Source organism: Pochonia chlamydosporia, chromosome 4 (assembly GCF_001653235.2).
Source record: "Pochonia chlamydosporia 170 chromosome 4, whole genome shotgun sequence".
Taxonomy (NCBI): domain Eukaryota; kingdom Fungi; phylum Ascomycota; class Sordariomycetes; order Hypocreales; family Clavicipitaceae; genus Pochonia; species Pochonia chlamydosporia.
Window position 1 is genome coordinate 1,737,471 of NC_035793.1, and position 17,792 is coordinate 1,755,262.

General features: G+C 51.6%; 7 protein-coding genes across 7 annotated transcripts; 4 read left to right on the forward strand and 3 right to left on the reverse strand.

Annotated features, from left to right (window-relative positions):
* Positions 1-1,123: 1,123 nt before the first annotated feature.
* On the reverse strand, positions 1,124-1,512 carry VFPPC_17865 (hypothetical protein; the record flags this gene model as incomplete). Its single annotated transcript, XM_022429540.1, has 2 exons — positions 1,124-1,458; positions 1,500-1,512. 2 exons carry the CDS (start codon positions 1,510-1,512, stop codon positions 1,124-1,126), a joined length of 348 nt encoding a protein of 115 aa, XP_022285406.1.
* Positions 1,513-2,054: 542 nt separating this feature from the next.
* On the reverse strand, positions 2,055-3,269 carry VFPPC_07959 (hypothetical protein; the record flags this gene model as incomplete). The annotated part of the gene is made up of 1 exon (XM_018286742.1): positions 2,055-3,269. One exon carries the CDS (start codon positions 3,267-3,269, stop codon positions 2,055-2,057), a length of 1,215 nt encoding a protein of 404 aa, XP_018143485.1.
* Positions 3,270-5,971: 2,702 nt separating this feature from the next.
* Positions 5,972-6,220, forward strand: VFPPC_16018 (hypothetical protein; the record flags this gene model as incomplete). Its single annotated transcript, XM_018293771.1, has 1 exon — positions 5,972-6,220. The coding sequence occupies one exon, from the start codon at positions 5,972-5,974 to the stop codon at positions 6,218-6,220; it is 249 nt and encodes an 82-aa protein (XP_018143486.1).
* Positions 6,221-6,280: 60 nt separating this feature from the next.
* VFPPC_16019 (hypothetical protein) lies at positions 6,281-6,580 on the reverse strand (the record flags this gene model as incomplete). The annotated part of the gene is made up of 1 exon (XM_018293772.1): positions 6,281-6,580. One exon carries the CDS (start codon positions 6,578-6,580, stop codon positions 6,281-6,283), a length of 300 nt encoding a protein of 99 aa, XP_018143487.1.
* Positions 6,581-8,291: 1,711 nt separating this feature from the next.
* VFPPC_07960 (transcription initiation factor TFIID subunit 12) lies at positions 8,292-10,433 on the forward strand (the record flags this gene model as incomplete). The annotated part of the gene is made up of 2 exons (XM_018286743.1): positions 8,292-10,088; positions 10,176-10,433. The coding sequence occupies 2 exons, from the start codon at positions 8,292-8,294 to the stop codon at positions 10,431-10,433; spliced, it is 2,055 nt and encodes a 684-aa protein (XP_018143488.1).
* Positions 10,434-11,993: 1,560 nt separating this feature from the next.
* On the forward strand, positions 11,994-13,935 carry VFPPC_07962 (26S proteasome non-ATPase regulatory subunit 3; the record flags this gene model as incomplete). The annotated part of the gene is made up of 3 exons (XM_018286744.1): positions 11,994-12,270; positions 12,403-13,727; positions 13,792-13,935. The coding sequence occupies 3 exons, from the start codon at positions 11,994-11,996 to the stop codon at positions 13,933-13,935; spliced, it is 1,746 nt and encodes a 581-aa protein (XP_018143489.1).
* A 1,036-nt stretch (positions 13,936-14,971) lies between these two features.
* Positions 14,972-16,975, forward strand: VFPPC_07963 (leucine rich repeat protein; the record flags this gene model as incomplete). Its single annotated transcript, XM_018286745.1, has 1 exon — positions 14,972-16,975. One exon carries the CDS (start codon positions 14,972-14,974, stop codon positions 16,973-16,975), a length of 2,004 nt encoding a protein of 667 aa, XP_018143490.1.
* Positions 16,976-17,792: the final 817 nt, after the last annotated feature.

The window sequence follows — 17,792 nt, forward strand, 5'->3', positions numbered from 1 at the left end:
CATTAATCGCTCCTTCTCATTCGAAGCCATGATCGGCCAAAATGGCAGCACGGCACATCGCTCCTTCCCGCCACGACCAATCTCAGGAACAGCCCATAAATAACCTGACAGAAGACACAACGCGACAACCTAATTCAAGCCCATTCATATACTAAGCTCACGCATCATTCCCCAAACAGTTTACGCGGATCTTTCTCCGCCTTCTTCATCATTTACAGATCGTAGACCTTCCTAATTTCCCCAAGCTTCTGGAACCCATCTCCGACCGCGCCGCCGCCTGTCATTCCTCCATCCAGACAAGGGCCTTCCGGATCCCGTCCACCAAATTAGCCCATCGCTCCCCCGTTCGGAGACAGCCGATTTTCCTCTGCATCGACGTCATTGTCCAACCTTCCATTTTCCTTCTAAACGACAACAATGCATAATGTCGTATGACCTCACATTTGCGCTACCGTCAGCAATGGACACATGATCCAGGTCATATTTTTTGTCGAGTCGCACAACAATGCCTCCTCCCCCCGTCCCCCATCTGAGGCAGGCAACTCGTCCTCTATTGATTGTGCGGCCTCCACGTCCGGGAGTTGGGTGCGGACGGCTCCGCTGGCGGAATCAACTTTAGAGGAACTACCTCCGAAACACCCCTCCCGGCCGGACCGTTGTCAAAGGCGGCCACAGGTCCCCAATAGCCCTGCTCCTAGTGCCACTTGAGTGCTTCGTGGCGGTCCAAAGCCGGCGCTACCCTTGTGGACTTCTGGGGCGAATATGGATGCCACAGGGCCAGTGAAAAAACACGAGCAAGACGAGATTTGGTCAAAAATGACCACGGGGGCCATTGGTCATGTGGGCATCGGTTAGGTAATGGGTTGAAAACAGGCGATGCGAGTGTGGTGTGTTCCTTGTCTGAGAGTGACGATGTTAATTCGCTTGAGTCAGGTACGTGGTTGTTGGAGACAATGGATATTGAGCGATCTCTCTTCCCCCGCCTTTACCGCCATGAATGCCGGATCGATGCCGAGTTTGGGTAACCGTTGGATAAACGTTGTACATATTGACGGTTTCTCCAAGCTTGATTCCGACTCCATTGTACTTCATATCTTTACGAACTGACGCCTGTTGTGGTTGTTTACGAAATCCCCATCGGGTCACCTGCACTTACCTCAGAGAGCAGAGCAGCCACCTCGTCCCATTCAGCCATCGACTGACTCAATAGCTGAAGCCCAGGAACCGGTCTGGGCGCCCTTTTTAGACAAAGAATCATGGCTACGAAACGCCGACAAGCCACCAACATGCCACTGAAGATGTCCTGCTGAGTGTTGACACATATGTGTGGACCTGGTCCTGAAATGGCTGCAATACCAAAGGTGGAGTTGACTGTTACACGATTGTACGAAGACAGGATCGTCTGCTCAGATACGGAAAGTTTTGGGGAAAGTTTGTGATATACCTTGTCTTGAATCACTCCAACACTAGGTGGGTAGGTAGGTAAACAGATGTAATGCTACCCAGAATCATGATGGGAGACACATAATTATCCTTCAACAGTCGAGTTACACCGGCGGAGAGAGCTTGTGCAAGAAAATGATAAATTCAAATCGGTCTATGTGGTCTATAAGTCTGCTTCAAAGATGGGCTTGGATGCGCTTGTTTCCCTTGGTCAGTTCCTTCGCACTACATCAGATCCGATCTTCTCCTCAAGTTGCCCACGACTATATTCGACGCAAAAAAACGAATAATCCCGCAAGTTCGACAACAGTCGCAGACAACTTGACAGAAGCACCTACCTGATGTGAGGCCACCGCCAACAAAGATGCCAGCTTGGGCCATGTCATCATCATGGTTCTAATTGTGCTCAAACTCCTTCCAGTGCTACACATATTCGCATCGACAGCCACAATGTGTTCAAGACACATATCCGAGCTATCTTACATGTAACGGAGGCGCTCATCTTCGTTCAAACAGATCGTCCAATGTATCATAACTTCGTCCATCATCAATTTCGTTTCACCCATCATGTCATCATGGTTTCGCAGGGATAGGGTTTAACCCCTCGTGCATCATGACGACGACGAGTCCATTTCCATAATCTCCATTGTCCAATACGGCAGCTCCCGAGCAAACGGATCCGCAGCGTCATATTCGTCTTCGCTGGAGTCCGGTTCGTCGAGCTCGTCGATTCGTGGAGCAGGCGGATCTTGGAAAAGCAGGCTGCCTCGATGAAGTCGTTTACGCATTCTTCGAGCACTCGACCCGACGTCATTGACATCCAGACCTCCAGTGTCTGAGTCGTCCGATTCGCTGAGCTCGCTATGCGTTCGCTTTCCGAAGCTGCTCGACATGCTAACCCTTCTGATTCGCCGTATCTCCTTTTGCCTCTTGTGAAAGAGCAACTCATTATCAACCATGGCATCTGCTTCCGGTCCTCCTTCGTTATCCGAAGTCTCATTGCTACAATTGAGGTTTTTGAAATCTCGCACCATGCCCTTATGAAATTCTTTGTGGCGAGATCTGGATCGGCTTCGGTTAGACTCGATTTCCGTGGGAAACAGAACCTCGAGCCCTTCACAGCCACTATCCATAGGGTCGATGTCTTCAATTACAAAATCACCAATGAGAGTAGCAGTTGTAGAGATGAGAACCACTTGAGGTTGTGGGTCTGGTGCGTCTTCTGCCTCGGAGTCGGCAACTGATACGGTAGCTGATCTGGGCTCAGATGATAATTGAATGTGAGGTCGTGCGCCAATTCCCAAGTCCAACTGTTCTTCTCCGTCTCCGTCGTCGTCATCATCTTCGTTTTCCCCCATGCCGTCATCTTCGTCGTCCCCATCGTCGACATCATCATCGTCATCCGATTCAGAAGTCATATCATCAGATGCATCTGCAGTAGATGAATTGGCTACGCTCTGCGGCTGCGCAACATCGGACACAAGCGAATCGTCATCAGACTCGTCCTCTGTCTCGCCCTCTTCATCTGACTCATCTGACGACGAGGACCTGGGACTCAATTGCTCTGGTCCAAGTACTCTTTGATAACTGAATTGATGCCCATTGCCCACTGGCTTGATATTTGGGTCCTGTGCCAATGGACGAGAGTAGCGGTAGAAGGACGCCGGGTGTTGTGGCTTACGGACCATTTGTGGCGACCCGGTGGGGGTTTCTGGCGGTGACGTTGGGCCCGCAGTTTCCGATGAGCGATCGATGTGAAGGTGATCTCGGGAGAGCTTGAGACTTGGTGTCACTGGTCGACGCCGAGGGTCATTGTTTAGAACCATTGTCTCGGCTAGCTAGTAATATAACGTATAAGTGCGTACAAACGATATGTTTGAAGCTGGTGGATGGATTTGTCGTTTTTTTTTTCAACCGCCACCAGTTTTGGAGAAACAACGTATTTGGGCTGGCGTGATAACCAGTCCGCAGTGCAGCGATCCTATCAGAGGCGTTCGACTGCAGGTTTGTGGGGTTCGAGCGGGATGTCAAGTATAGTGAAGGAAGGAGAGGGTCAGCAAACGCCGGCTGGCTGCTCTTGCTTCTGCAGCTGGGGCAGTTGCAAGACAAGGGCAGGGCAGGAGAGAGGGCCGACAGAAAGTCGCTAGCTTTGGTGGTGGTCGAAGTCTGGTTGATTTGATGCCTCTCTTGCGCCGCTTCTGATCTGAGGGTCAAGTGCTGCCAGGCGAGCGGGAAGATACGGCGCCGTGAAAATGCACAGAGGGATATAGATAGGAATTGCCCAAAATCGACGTACAGCCCAGAGATGCAGCAGTGAATATATGCGTCAGAAAAAAAAGCCCACTTCACCGTCAGGTACGGTGTTCACAGAGTTCGCCCTTGGTGCAGTGAGCTCGCGCCGGGTCAAACGTCTGTTCAATGTCTGGTTTGTTCGGTCAAGTATCAATACCAGGCGCAACTGTCAGCAGAGCGGTAACAGGGCCGGTATCAGTTCGGTGCCAAGTAGTCGTCAGTTCAATGGCACTCGCAGCGATTCGAGTCAAGGTGTCAGCACCCAAAGGAGAAACCTCCAACACGGAGAAGAAGAAATCCTGGTGGTGTTGGGTATCATGTTCAGATGCGGACGCAGCAGGTTTGTAGCGGTTCGTCCTCGAGGCGCGAGTCAAATCCCCTGGACACCTCGTGGCAAGCTGTTGAGTAGTAGCCGTGGCAGAGACTCAAAGGTCAGACTGTCACAAGTAGAAACAGAAAGCCTGGTGACAGGAGGGAATGAGAAATGAAAGAGAAGGAGAGAAAGAGAAAGAAGCGTGGCAGGCTGAGAGTCAGAGGGAGGAGTGTCAGAAACGCTGCGATTGGCAGACAAGTCTGTTCATGGACGGACCAGAACCAGACCAGACAGGACAAGGACAGGATCTGGAGAGCAAGTGAGAAGGTCAGACTGGATGGGAACCAGACTATAATATGTCTCGTGCAGTACTGTGCAGTACTGTGCAGTACAGTACTCTGCCGTCAAGTCGTATATTATGAGAGCACTCGGTACTCCCGACTTTGACTTGGATTGAATGTCTGGGTTGTTCCAGGTTCTGGTCCTGTGCAGGTCTCAAGCTTGAGCTGTGCTCGACTCCTTCTCGACTCATAAGCTGGTGTCGAGCCTATAATAAGTACGTGGTAATAAAACCCAAACTGCACGGGGCAGCATTAAAAAAATGCAAAATTGCAAAATTGCGAGAGCGATCTGCGGCCCGCCGCTTGTCCGTGCTCCTCAAGCTGGTCCAGTCAAGGTTCTCCTGCAGCTGTGTGAGCTTGACCAGAAGTGCGTACTTGCAGCTGATGGATCCGATGGGTGGTGATGGAAGGCCCCTGGTATGAGGAGGTCAAGTCTGGTCCCTGCAAGTAAATGCCAGCCGCCCTTGTTCTCTTTTTTTGGCTCTCTTTTCTTTTGTTCTTCCTCTGATTAGTTGATCCTGGTCTTGCGTGCTCCGTAAAAGGACATGTATGTGCCGGGTATTTTGTCTGACAGGTGAATGAATGGCGTTGAGTTTCATGCACAACTGGCCAGACAGGTTTGCCGGTGCAATACTCCGTACAAGTTTGTCAGTCGTGGCTCATCTTTCAGCTGAGCAGCAGGCCATACTCTTTCGAATCAGGTCCACGACAGATGCAGAGGATAAAAATTGACAGGGTCAGCAGCCCCCAGAGATAGAAACACACGTATGGAGTGTGTATGCGCTTCGAATGTAAACCAGGGTTCTGGGTCCGAAATGAAGGCTGGGTATGGGATGGAGTAACCTAGTGTCAGTTGGGATCAACAACTATGACTATGACTCCCCATAGGATGATTTGTTTGTGTTTCAGACCATCCGAGGCAATGGTCTCAGCCAAGTCCCAATTATGCAACTGCAGCCCAAGTCCCACGAGGCTTGTCAGGTACCAAGGTCTTAATTAGGGTCAATCGAATCAGACATCTGTGCAGATAAACTGGTCCGTCAGACAGGGGAGCCGAGGAAGGTCGAGGGACTCTGAAATTGAAATCAGATTGAAATGGACAAGGCAGAGAATGTGCTGGAAATTGGAAGCGGGTATGCAAAATCCGTCAACTGGTTTGATATATAATAATAATTATCAGCACGGGTGGGCAGGAGGGATGGGATGATTGAGCGATGACTGGATGATAGGACACGCACAAATGCCAACTGGTCGTGACTGCTTCAGATGCTGCGTCCTACCAGGGCACTTCTTTCTCTTGCACTCTCCGTCAAAGACCGGGGACTGCGACCTCGTCCCATCTTATACTGTAATGTCAAAGCAGACTAGACATCTCAACATATAGTCCAGTCAACCGGTAATTTCTTGACAAACATCATGGCTTTTTCGATGAAAGCTGACCATCCTGAGTGGCACCTTCACAACACCAGCAAGCGCCCACAAGAAAGGTCTGGCTCTCCTTGCAATCACACTCTCCCTGTTCCATTTGCCCTCACGAGCCCAGTGGCCACTTTGTTGATTTGCATTTAGCCAACAGAATCAAATGTCATACTGGCCTGGTTTGCTCATTACCCGCGCGCAGGCAATCATAGCCCACGATGCACCATTATGGATCACCTTTTCATGTTGGGCATCAATGCTCCGACTATGTGCACATGCAGCCGTCACCTTCCGAGATTGTCCTGATGCCTCGTCCACTCTTCGGAGCCTCGCAGCACATTTCGTCTCTCCGCCAGTAAGAATGCGACGAAGCTCAAAAAATGATGCAAGACAAGAACCCACGCGCAATTAGTTTGACGCCGAAGGAAGGGGGAAAATTTTTTCATTCTTCCATCTTCTTTTCCATCAAAGCCTAATCGCGCAGATGTGGCTTCCGAGCCTGGAGCTTGGGTACAATGGGTAGAAGAGGACCAGACAGCTCCCCTGTGCTTGTCAACTGCTTGCGACGTTTGCCCACAGCACAACCAATGCTAGTGTCAGGGTTGGCTCTGGACACTTTGACGCCCAGGGGCGAGTCATCGATGAAAGATGCCGTCATGCAATGATTTTGATTGTGTATCACATTCTCTGTCTGAAGCGTGGCTTTGGAAACCGACGGAGTGCTCCCCGAGGATAATATCATGCATTTGACGTCTCCCTTGCTCATCAGCATCCCGCGGTTTCAGGTTTGGCCGACATTAGCACAGTTGCTTCAAATGCTTGGGTTGCTCATGTGAAAGCATCACACAGACGCCTGCTCATAAAACAATGCAGAGTAGTGACATTCATCATGACGGGTGGTCCAAAACAAAACCACCATTGGCGTACCCCACGCAAGCTTGGCCACGTCGACTTTGGGGACTTTGTGCCAAGTGCATGGCATGGCATGGCATGGCATGGCGAATGCTTCGACAGGGTGGGGTCCTCGTGCGTCTTGAGCCTCCTCCCTCCTCAACTGTGTCGAGTTTTGTCTCCAACACGATGTTGACGAGATGAGCTTTTTGCTCTGATAGTCACTCCCTGCTTGGTCTGTTCTTTGGCAGATTGTGTATCATCTTTCCCGTTGTCCATGCCCTTTCCACCACAACATGCTCTGATTGTGTCTTGACTCTTTTGCATGTAAGCTACAGTACAAGATACATTGACACAGACACATACCACATGGTTGAAGCAGTACTAGATAAGGGAACGACAGGGCTGATAAGCTGCTCCGTCGTTGCATCAACTCGCGCATTCGAGAGATGGTGTGCATGGGTCAACTGGATGTGCAGCAAGAAGCTTATGCAGAGGCAACCGAGGCGTTTCTGCGAAGGTTCTAGATTGGTGGCACGTGGGTAGAATTTCTCTGCGTAATGTTTCGCGAAGTTGGTCAACCATCTTCTTGTCATACTACCTTGCTGTAACTAATACCACACATACAGCTCAAGTGTCCTGGAGGGTGGCCTGGAACAATACCCTCTAGTCTGGCACAACAGTTTTCACTTGTCCAGCAGGGATCTGCAAGTATAACCACCCACGTTATGATGCGTGTTCTTGTGATACGACCTCCCGTGTATTCACGCAACTTTAATGTCGTCAAATGATTTCCATGTTTACCCTTGAAAACAATGATAGGTTGTGATAATCGCGACCCCTTCAGCCTTGTCAAATTAGGTGGAACTCACTGTGAAGCCATGCCCACTCTCTCCATCCTTCTAAGTTAGAATCATGCCTTAAAACTGAGTTCCTGTGGCTGTAGTGGTACAAGTTCCAGTGATTCAAAAGTTCAGTTTGACATTGTTTACGTCCTGTTGAGGTACTATTCTTCCCACCTGCACAAATATCAAATAATAGACAGTGCAGGTACCAATTTCCCAATATGAACGAAGCATCCGGGCACTTGGCGGAATACAATGCTCTGACAAAAGTGACCTACCGTTGAAATTGATTCTACATCATAGTACCATTTTCTTTCAACCTGTTGAGGTATGTGATCTTACCGAGGAGCGCTTGGGAGGTAATATTTGCAGCCAGCTTTGGCTTAGTGATGTTTAGGGTAGTTATCCATTGAAATATTCTAACCATGCAGGTCGAGGGTCGGCAGATTTTCGGATAACCATGTGGTGACAGCCACCCAATGCAAGAGACCCACCTGTTGGTCGACGTAGGACGTATTCATGAACCTTGGACGACGTAGGGTCTGGACGGTGTCGTGTTTAACTTTTCCATCACAGTGTTTCCTGTCCTCACCGTACCAAAATCTTTTCTGCTCTGGGTAATTGGAGATTAGTCGACTGCGCCGAGTATCAGTTCGTCCAGCAGTTGATTCCTGCACCCGGCCGTTTGTCCTTTCACGCCCTCGATCGGCTGCGTGACGACGACGAAACGACAACGACATCGACACAATGAATCCCGCACAAGGACAAGTTCCCCAGCAGGGCCAGGCCCAAGGACAGCCGGGCGCTGCCGGCCAGCAGCAACGAATAACGCCGATGTATCAGCCAAGTCAGATCAGAAGCCTGCCCATGCTGAGCGAAGACGAGAAGAATAAATACGAGCAAGGCCTCCGTGGGCTATGGAACAAAGCGAATAATTCACCCGCCAACAGCCCGGATCAGATCGCAGCGAAACAAAAGATTATTGAGTTTTCCAAGATGCTGATTGGTAAGATCCAGCAGCGCAGGAGCCAAGCACAGCAACAGCAGGCGCAACAGGGTCAACAAGGAGGCCAAGTACCCGCGCGACCTCCATCTGCACAGCAAAACCCTACGGGACAGGCTGCGGGAGCGCCATCAGCGGCCCAGGCGCAACAAAAGCCTCAACCGGTACCAGCTGCTGGTCAGGGATCCCAAGGACAAGCTCCCAGTGCCGCTGCCTCTGGCGCAGCTCAAGGTCAAAATGCTCAAGGTGCTACTGCCGGCGCTGCCGCTGCCGCAGCGCAACGTCCAAAGATTCCCGACCAAATAATGCAGCACGTGAATAAGATCGTGTTTCGAGCTCCCGCTCAGTTGGCAAATAAGCCCCCGGCCGAGGTTGCCAAGTGGATAGAAGACCTGAAAGACAAGTACTCTCGAGCGCTGTTTACAATGGACAGCAGCAAAGCCAAGGTTGCGGGCATGGAGAAGATTTTCAAAGATAGGAACGACGCTGGGAAGCCACTTCAAAACGAAGAGCTGCGGCAATACCAAATCAGAAGGGAACAACAGTTGAAGCTTTACCAAGACGCCCATAAATGGGTGGAAAGTGTTCGAAAGCAGCAGGAAGGCCTCCAAGCAAACCAGCAACAAGCAGGCGCACAGGCAGGTCAAAATGGTACGGCAGCGGCACCACCGGCGAACCAGCAAACCAACACACAGGCAACTCCCAATGCCGCACAAAACAACGCTCAAGCGGCTACACAGAACGTTGCCGCGTCCATGAACGCGGCCGTCGAAGCCGCAAAGAACCAACAAAATCTGGCAGCTGCCAGTCGTCCGTCTCCAGCAAACGGCACCTCAACACCAATACCAACCGCAGCCCAGAACCAACCGCGGCCTGTACCTCAAGCTGCACAGCAACCGCAAGGACAACCACAGGTCAAAACTGAGCAACCGCATCCTCCTCCGGTCAATACTGCCCAGGCGCAGGCGGTTGCGCAAGCACAAGCAACAGCGAGAGTACCAACACCTCAGTCAGCGACACCTGTTACCGCGGGAGGCCCCACACGAGCACTGAGCCATTCTGCTGCGATGACTCTCGCAAACCAAAGGGCTGCAAATACGCCAGGTACCGCTCAAGGTCAGAGTCAACCCGCTGCTGGCACAGGTGTTGGTGGAGCAGTGAATCAAGGTGCCGTTGTACCTGGTGCTGTGCAACAACAACAACAGCAGGGACACCCTCACGCTCACCCTACGCAAACACAAACAGGTTTCCAAGCCAAGATGCCTATCCCGAAACAACTACCAGAAAAGGCAACAGCTGTTCCGCAGGGCGTGACCGTTGGGGGAGGCGTAACTGCCGGGAGACCAACCATGTCACAAGGCAGCGGCACTCTTGGGGGCGTTATGAACCAGCCCCCGGTTGCCAGAATTCCCGCTTACAGCCATGACGCTGAAGGAGATCATGTCCTCAGCAAGAAGAAGTTGGATGAACTGGTGCGACAAGTTTGCAGTGGATCCGGCGACACCCAAGATGGCAATTTACTGACCCCGGAAGTTGAAGAGGTAAGACATGGAACATTCACAGCTGGGCACATACTTTGGTGATCACTATGGCCGAGATTTGGAAGCTAATATTGTCTCTTCATGCAGAGCGTCTTGAACATGGCGGATTCTTTTGTGGACAACGTTCTGCACTCAGCCTGTCGCAACGCAAAGGAGCGTGGATCTAAGGTTCTAGAAATTCGAGATATCCAGCTGGTACTGGAACGAACATACAACATTCGCGTTCCTGGATACTCGTCAGATGAACTTCGCACCGTCCGCAAGGTCCAACCTTCGCCTGGTTGGATTGCCAAGATGAGTGCGGTACAGGCAGCTAAGGTAATGCCTGGGAAAGGCGACCCGTAAAATATTGGTGATGAGTGATAGGCACGGCAAAGGCTCTTTCGACCACTTTGCCTTTTTTACACGGGTTATGGGCAGGGGAATGGGAAATGGCGTTTGGAAGGCTCATTTGATCACTGAGACACAGTTTTTCCCGTTATGATTGGTAATGGTGTCTCGCAAAATATCCAGCAGTTGCAACAACAACAAGTGCGTAAAGTAATAAAGGAGAAAGTCATAGCTGCAGTGAGGACAATAGCCAACGGTAAGGTGAAGTCGGCACTTCCTTATCATCGACCTCTGGTGCGGTATACAGCCACAAGCAGCCGTATGTAGCGATGAATAGACAAAGGTCTTCAACAGCTAGGTTAAATATGCAGCCTACTGTGTGTCTCAGCTACCCGGTGTATTCCGAGTCGGTGAATATTGCATTCTAAGCAATGTATACTCTCTAGTTGTAGCGAGCTGTCTTGCAAGTGCCGTACAATGGGCGGCGGGTATGCGGGGAGACGTGGCTTGAATATTATCATTAGTCCTCAATGTTTGTTCTGGTGCACTACTCCGTGTGGTGAAGTGGTGGATATTTTGCCGAGAATCGTCTCGTGACCAACGAGTAGAGGCTGGAGGCACCTGATGCTTGAGTAGGAGATGAATGATGCATGTCTGACGCGCTGGGTTGACAGAGAAGCTGTAACATCATGTGCATGTGGGCATTTGTGAGGAGTGAGTGAGTGAGTGAGTGACTGGAAGAGGTAAGCCATCAGATATCTGAGTGTGAGAGCTGGAGGAAAGTCCCAGATCAGACCAATCCTGATCAGTCATGTCATGACTGGTACCAGTTGCGTTGGTGCAGTAAGTGTTGACAGTAGGCACCTGCTCGTCAACGTCACTCAGTGCCGCCTGGCTGCTCCACTTGACCCAATAGTCGATGCTGGTTAGCTGAGAGGCTCCAAAGAACAGGAGCGAAGCCAATTGGGCACAAAGAGACAGAGACTGAGAGAGAAACAACTCGGCACGCACTTGAGCAGGTACGTACCTGCACTGGGGTGCGCTTGCCCAACTCAAAGTGGACAGGTAGTACCTGGCATCGCGTGCGCTTTGCAGCCTGCAGCCAAGTACCCTTTTCGCCCCAATCTCGCTCGTCTGCACCGGCGCCGCTGCTCCGTGGCCCAAAGGTGCTCGTCTCCAATCTTGAGCTCGAACCTTCTTGCACCTGGAGGCCCAAAGGACCACGACACACACACATCAGACAACGCACCTCATTCTATCGCCCAAACCATCGAATTCCAGAGCAATCACTGGTTCCCACGTACGGCTTGCAGCAGTCATCAACCTGGTGCTTGTTTTGACACTCGTTTCCATTCGCCTCCCCTTCTACCTCCTCGCCTAGTCATCATCCATTCGCGCCGCCCTTGGCAGTGAAGGAAACCGCAGACGTCGCAGCCGAGCAGAGCACTTAGGCGCGCTCGGTTACCACCAGGAATCCAAACCTCCCTTCATTCATCACCTGCCACCTTGTCTTCGTTTCAATCTAGCTAGTCGGTTTCCCGTCGGGCTCGAGATACACAACCAGCACCGGCCGCAATGCCCGGCAAGACGCCCAAGAGCAACGGCAACGAGCCGATCGAAAACGGCATCAGGAGTAACGGCGACATCGACATGAAAGACGCTGGTAAGACCAAAGGCAAGAAGGGCGCTAAGGATGGGGATGAGGAGATGACAGTTGTAGTGCCTCCCTCCAAGGGTTCAAAACAGTCATCCAAGCAGCCTCACGATGCTGACGGTGACGTGTCAATGGGTGGTGAGGACACGGCCGATGGCAACGAGGTCAAGGTTGATCCTGTTGTCCAAACAGTAACAGGTACGTCTGAAAGGGGAACCATGAGAAACATCAAATAGGACCGTTTGGTTCCGCACGGGGAGAAAGCAGTTCCCCTGGTCTTTTGGCGTGTACGGGTCGCTGACTAAAATGATCTTATCCGCGATGTTACAGATATCAAGAGCAACTTCGCATTATTAGATCGAGCTGTTGCGCTGTTCGATTCCAGATTTTCTCTACGGGCCCTCCGATCCATCTCCCTCATTCGCAAGCGCCTGACTGCGGACATAGTTGGTCAGGCCATCGTCGAGACCTTCCCAGCTACTGTTACATCTGGCAACGTTGCGAAGAGCCTCCTCGTTGCTATCGGTCGGGAAAGCATGCCTCTGGGCCGCCAGCCTGGTTCCGATATGGAGATTGACTCTGGCGATGCCAAGGCCCCCAAGAACGGCAAGAAGGAAACCAAGGAAATCATCCCAGAAATTGACATTTTCCTCGGTATTCTCATCCAGGTCTACCTCTTTGACACAAAGAAGTATCAGCAGGGTGCGGATTTCTCCCGATACCTCTCGGATCGCATTCAGTCTCTGAACCGCCGCACTCTTGACTGTCTTTCCGCCAAGGTCTACTTCTACTACTCGCTTTTCTGCGAGCACATGGCACCGCTGCCGCCATCCCCCGAATCCCCCATTGTTTCCATCCGACCAACTCTGCTAGCCGCTTTACGAACCGCCGTCCTACGAAAAGACATCGACACACAAGCATCAGTCATTGTGCTACTCCTCCGCAACTATCTCTTGACGTCCCACATTAGCCAAGCTGATTTGCTTGTTTCCCACACCCAGTTTCCCGAGAATGCTGTCAACAACCAGGTGGCCCGTTTCTTGTACTACCTTGGTCGCATCAGGGCGATCCAGCTGCGATACACGGAGGCGCACGAGCATCTCACGGCGGCCACCCGCAAGGCCCCGTCGAGCAATTGTGCTGTTGGCTTTTCACAGACGGCAACTAAGCTTCTGATGGTTGTTGAATTGCTGATGGGTGACATCCCCGAGCGAGCAACTTTCCGCCAACCTGCCCTGGAGGATGCTCTTCACCCCTACTTCTTGCTTGTGCAAGCTGTCCGCGTTGGCAACCTCGAGGATTTTGAGACGACGATTGCCGACCATGCCGATACATTCCGACGTGACGGAACCTATTCGCTCATCCTCCGCCTCCGCCAGAATGTCATCAAGACAGGCATCCGCATGATGTCTCTGTCTTATTCTCGTATCTCGCTTCGGGACATCTGTATCCGCCTGCATCTCGGTAGTGAAGAGTCTGCCGAATACATTGTAGCAAAGGCTATTAGAGATGGCGTTATTGAAGCCACTCTGGACCGGGAGCGAGGCTTCATGAAGAGCAAGGAAGTCGGGGATGTCTATGCCACGAGAGAGCCTGGTGAGGCCTTCCACGACCGAATTCGGGCATGTCTCGCCCTTCACGACGAGAGTGTCAAGGTATGTTTAAACTTGATTACATATGTTTACATTACAAAGTTAGCTAACTCGTTGTCCTATTCAGGCCATGCGTTTCCCAATGAATCAACACCGACTGGAACTTAAGAATGCTCAAGAGGCCCGAGAGCGCGAGCGTGAAATGGCCAAAGAGATACAGGAGGGTGATCTAGACGAGGATGATTTGGGCGGAGATTTTGATGGCATGTAAACTTTATTCACTTTGCTCCTTCCTTGATTGTCATTACTACTGCTACACCATCGGCTATTACTTTTTTTGTGGCATACATTCGGCAGACTGGGGTGGTGCTTCACTCGCGGGACACCGTGACCTAGTCTTGCAGGAATGTTGCTTTGTGAAACAGACAGGGACCGGCATGGATTCAAGTTGGAAGTCACTGCTGGGCTCGTAGCTCATGGGATCACTCGCTTCGAGGGAGAGAGGTTGTTGGTATGATGGAGAAGCGAACGGGTCTCAATTCTTGTACGAGGAGTTTCTGAATATGGACAGGTGACGAAGGCTGATAGAGCTGGACGGTTTTGTTAGCGCGGGACTCGAAGAGACTGGCCATATGGCTTTAATATACGAGGCCCGCCGTGCTTTGCCTTTGTGTATTAGATATTACAGGTGTGGTGAGGTGAGATGGTACATTAAGATTGAGTGGTGAGGCGAGGCGATGAATTGACGTGGTTTCTTTGTTATGCTGTGGCTGCAATTGTCATGATGTTGTGCATATCAATTCGAACCTTTTTATGCTGTCTGGCCTTGTAAGGTACACTGCAAGGCAAAACACAGTCTCCAAGAAGGACTGGATTGTGTCCACTCGTTAGGCACACAGCCACGCAGGCCATCTTGCATCAATGCTTGTTATCCATGCCACGGCTCCAAGGCATCCATATCCACATGTGCACATTTACAGGGTGCGGTATCGAAGCCTATGAAAGAATGGAATCGAATAGAAGCGAAAGGGCACCCGTTGACTCAATATATTGTGGTGCTCGAACCAGCTACCCATGCCTTCTCACCCTTATTATTTCGACGTTGAGGCGTCCAAGTCAGTCAGCCTTATGGCTTGCGGGGCTTGCAGGCGCCCTTCGAGCTGATCTTGAGGGGGGCGATGCATCTCCACCGTAGCAGATCAACACGGGTGTTTGAGTCATCAGTTTCATATATAATTTATATCATGTCCAAATGGACAGGAGACAAGATGTTTATACTATTAAGTTGATTATCTTTTGTGGTGATTATGTCTTCTGCTACTGAGCTTCGAACCGACCACTTTGTTTCGCTGTCCCTTGGGGAGCGTGTAAACGATGAATCTGACGTTGAGGCTACAACGCTAGCACAACTATGCAGAACGTCGCTTCATGCACTCTCTGAAATCAAGGATGTTGTTGATCCGTCTCGCGGGTATACCGCCGAGCAGGTCCTTGCGCTGCCGTTGACGAAACATCGTGCGCCGGATGAATTGTATAGTTTGCCACGTCGTCGATCCGCGAGACATGAACTAGCTGAGCGGGTGGCATATTTGCTGTATCCTGTTCATAGCGGCTCGTTGACGTCGCTGATTCGATATGAGGAGGATCGTGTACGGCTTCGAGGATGGGCGGCGCTGCAGAAGAAGTATGATCTGTTGCAGGCTACGAAACGACATGGGTATACTATTGACGGTGATGAGATTGGACCTCGCGTGCCGGCGTGGGCAAGTAGAATTACGAGGCAGGGGGTGTGGGATCCGGCAAAGAGGCCTGTTTCGCTGGACGGCGTGCCGGGGATTCCTATGCCAGTGAAGGTATCGCAGGGCACGCAGCTGGAGCCGTTTTTCGAGCATCTCCGGAATAGTGGCACGCATGAGCTTGGTCCTTCGACAGACGGGAAGGAGTTGGATGATGGGAAGGGCGAGCCGCATTATAAGGTTCGTGGTGCAGAGTTCCGCAGGGGGGTTGTGTATGAGGATGGGAGGATGGACCTGTGCAAGATGGTGGTTGGGCCGGATCACATCTGGAACTTGATGGATAGTTTACGGACGAATTCGTTTGTTCGCCATTTCCTGCTGGGCAACAATATCATTGGGCCGTCGGGGGCGAAGGCTATTGCTACGTTTATCAAGGAGTTTCCTGAGAGGATGGACACCTGGTACTTGGCTGGCAATTGTATCGACGGGCCTGGGTTCAAGGAGATTGCGGATGCCATGGTGTCTTCGCCTGCGGTGACGAATGTCTGGATGAAGAGGAATCCGCTTGGTGCTGCGGCTGCGGCGGATGTGTATCGACTTATTACACTGACGCCGAATCTGCGGACCCTGGATCTTGACCAGACGGAGTTGGGCAATAAGGGCGTGACGGACCTGTTTAACTTGCTGGCAGGGTATTCTGGACCCAAGGGATCGGTGTTGCCCCTTCGGAATATCTATCTCAATGGTTGCGGTATTTCGGTTCAAGCCGCCGAGGCGATTGCGTCGTTTCTGGTGAACCCTCACTGCGGGTTGACATCGCTTTACTTGTCCTGCAATCCGCTTGGAGACACGGGCATCGAAGCACTGGCGAGGGCATTGCCAAACGCACCGAATCTAACTCGTCTGTCATTACAATCAGTCGGAGTTAGCACCCAAGGTGCGATTGCGCTGTGTGAAAGCCTGACTGGTCACCCTGGCATTCGTTGTCTCGATCTGGGCCAGGCTTATGCGACGGAGGATTTGCAGCAGGCGTATAATTACATTGACGATGGCGCCGTTCCTTTTATTTGCAAGCTGTTGAAGACTAGTCGGCAGCTCGAGCTTCTGAATCTTGCTCACTGTCCCATCACGACGCCTGGTCTGTTGGAGATTTCGTCCGCAATCTTGCACAGCTCGTCGATGCTGTACTACTTTGCCGTTTCTATTGTGCCGGACCCCACTCGCAAGGAAGTTACATTTACACCGTCTCGCGATTTGCACTTTCCGGATCCTTCTTCTCCTGGGCGGCCGGAGATTGAAGCCAACAGGGCGGTCCTGGAGCGTTTGGAGGCTAATGTCAAGGCGAAATATGGCCAGGACATGACTTATACCGAGTTCCGATCGGACGAGAAACGCTGGTTGAATAACGACAAAGAGGATGTTCGCAAAATCGACAGCGTTTATCGCAATAGGGATGCCAGTAAAGCGCGTAGGGGCTTGATGACGCTGGTCAAGGACTGGGAAGAAGGTGATAACACCCTGGCTAGGGTGAAGAAGGCCCAGGCGCCGGTGATGGTTGCGGGCGTTGGTGCTTAGCCATCCATGTTGTAATGGTTTGGATCTCGTTGGATGGATTGCAAGATTTTGTTTGCATTTCCGCCATCATTGTTACTTTCTTCAGGGCAGCGTGTATACTTTCAGTTGACACGCGAGTCCAGTCCAGACAGACGCAACCATTCACTCGTTAGCTGGTTGCCGGTGTCGTTTTATCAACCCAATTGAACCCCAAATTGATTGTCTGAATTGTCGAAAGATCGTCCTGTGCAATGATCCGTTATCTGTCGCCTTTGTCTTTTGACATATGCGATGTTGTTTGTCAACTCCTCACCTTGTCAGCCACTCTCTCCACTGCAATGCACAAGCACGGCTTCCGCCGCCCCGAAACGCGGGCCGCCTGTCACCCACACAACCATTATCCCAGGGCTGACACGTCTGGTCTAATTAAATTCACTCCAACTGTCGCCTTGCGGTTGTCAACTAGCACCTCACCTCGGTGTCCTTTGCCTTTTTGGGCCACTCCAGCGAAGAGTGCCTCAACAGGAGAGACGTAAGCCCCAGATTCGCGCCGCCACTCCGTCTTGCATCTATCACCACTCGCAGGCGACAACTCCACCTTGACATCGAACTCGTTCTCGCCGCCCCCATTTCCATCCCTGTGTAGACTGGCAACTGGCCGCTGGGCTCAGCCAAGGCGAGCCCGAATTGAAGCGCTCCACGAGATTCGTTTGATCTAGACGATCTGTGGAGAGTTGCAGGCAGTTGCAGGCCGTTTTGCACCTTCGGCAGCCGGGTCCGCCGCACGCGCCAACGGCTTGCGTTAGTAGGAGACATTCGGCTTCCTCCCGGAGCCTGG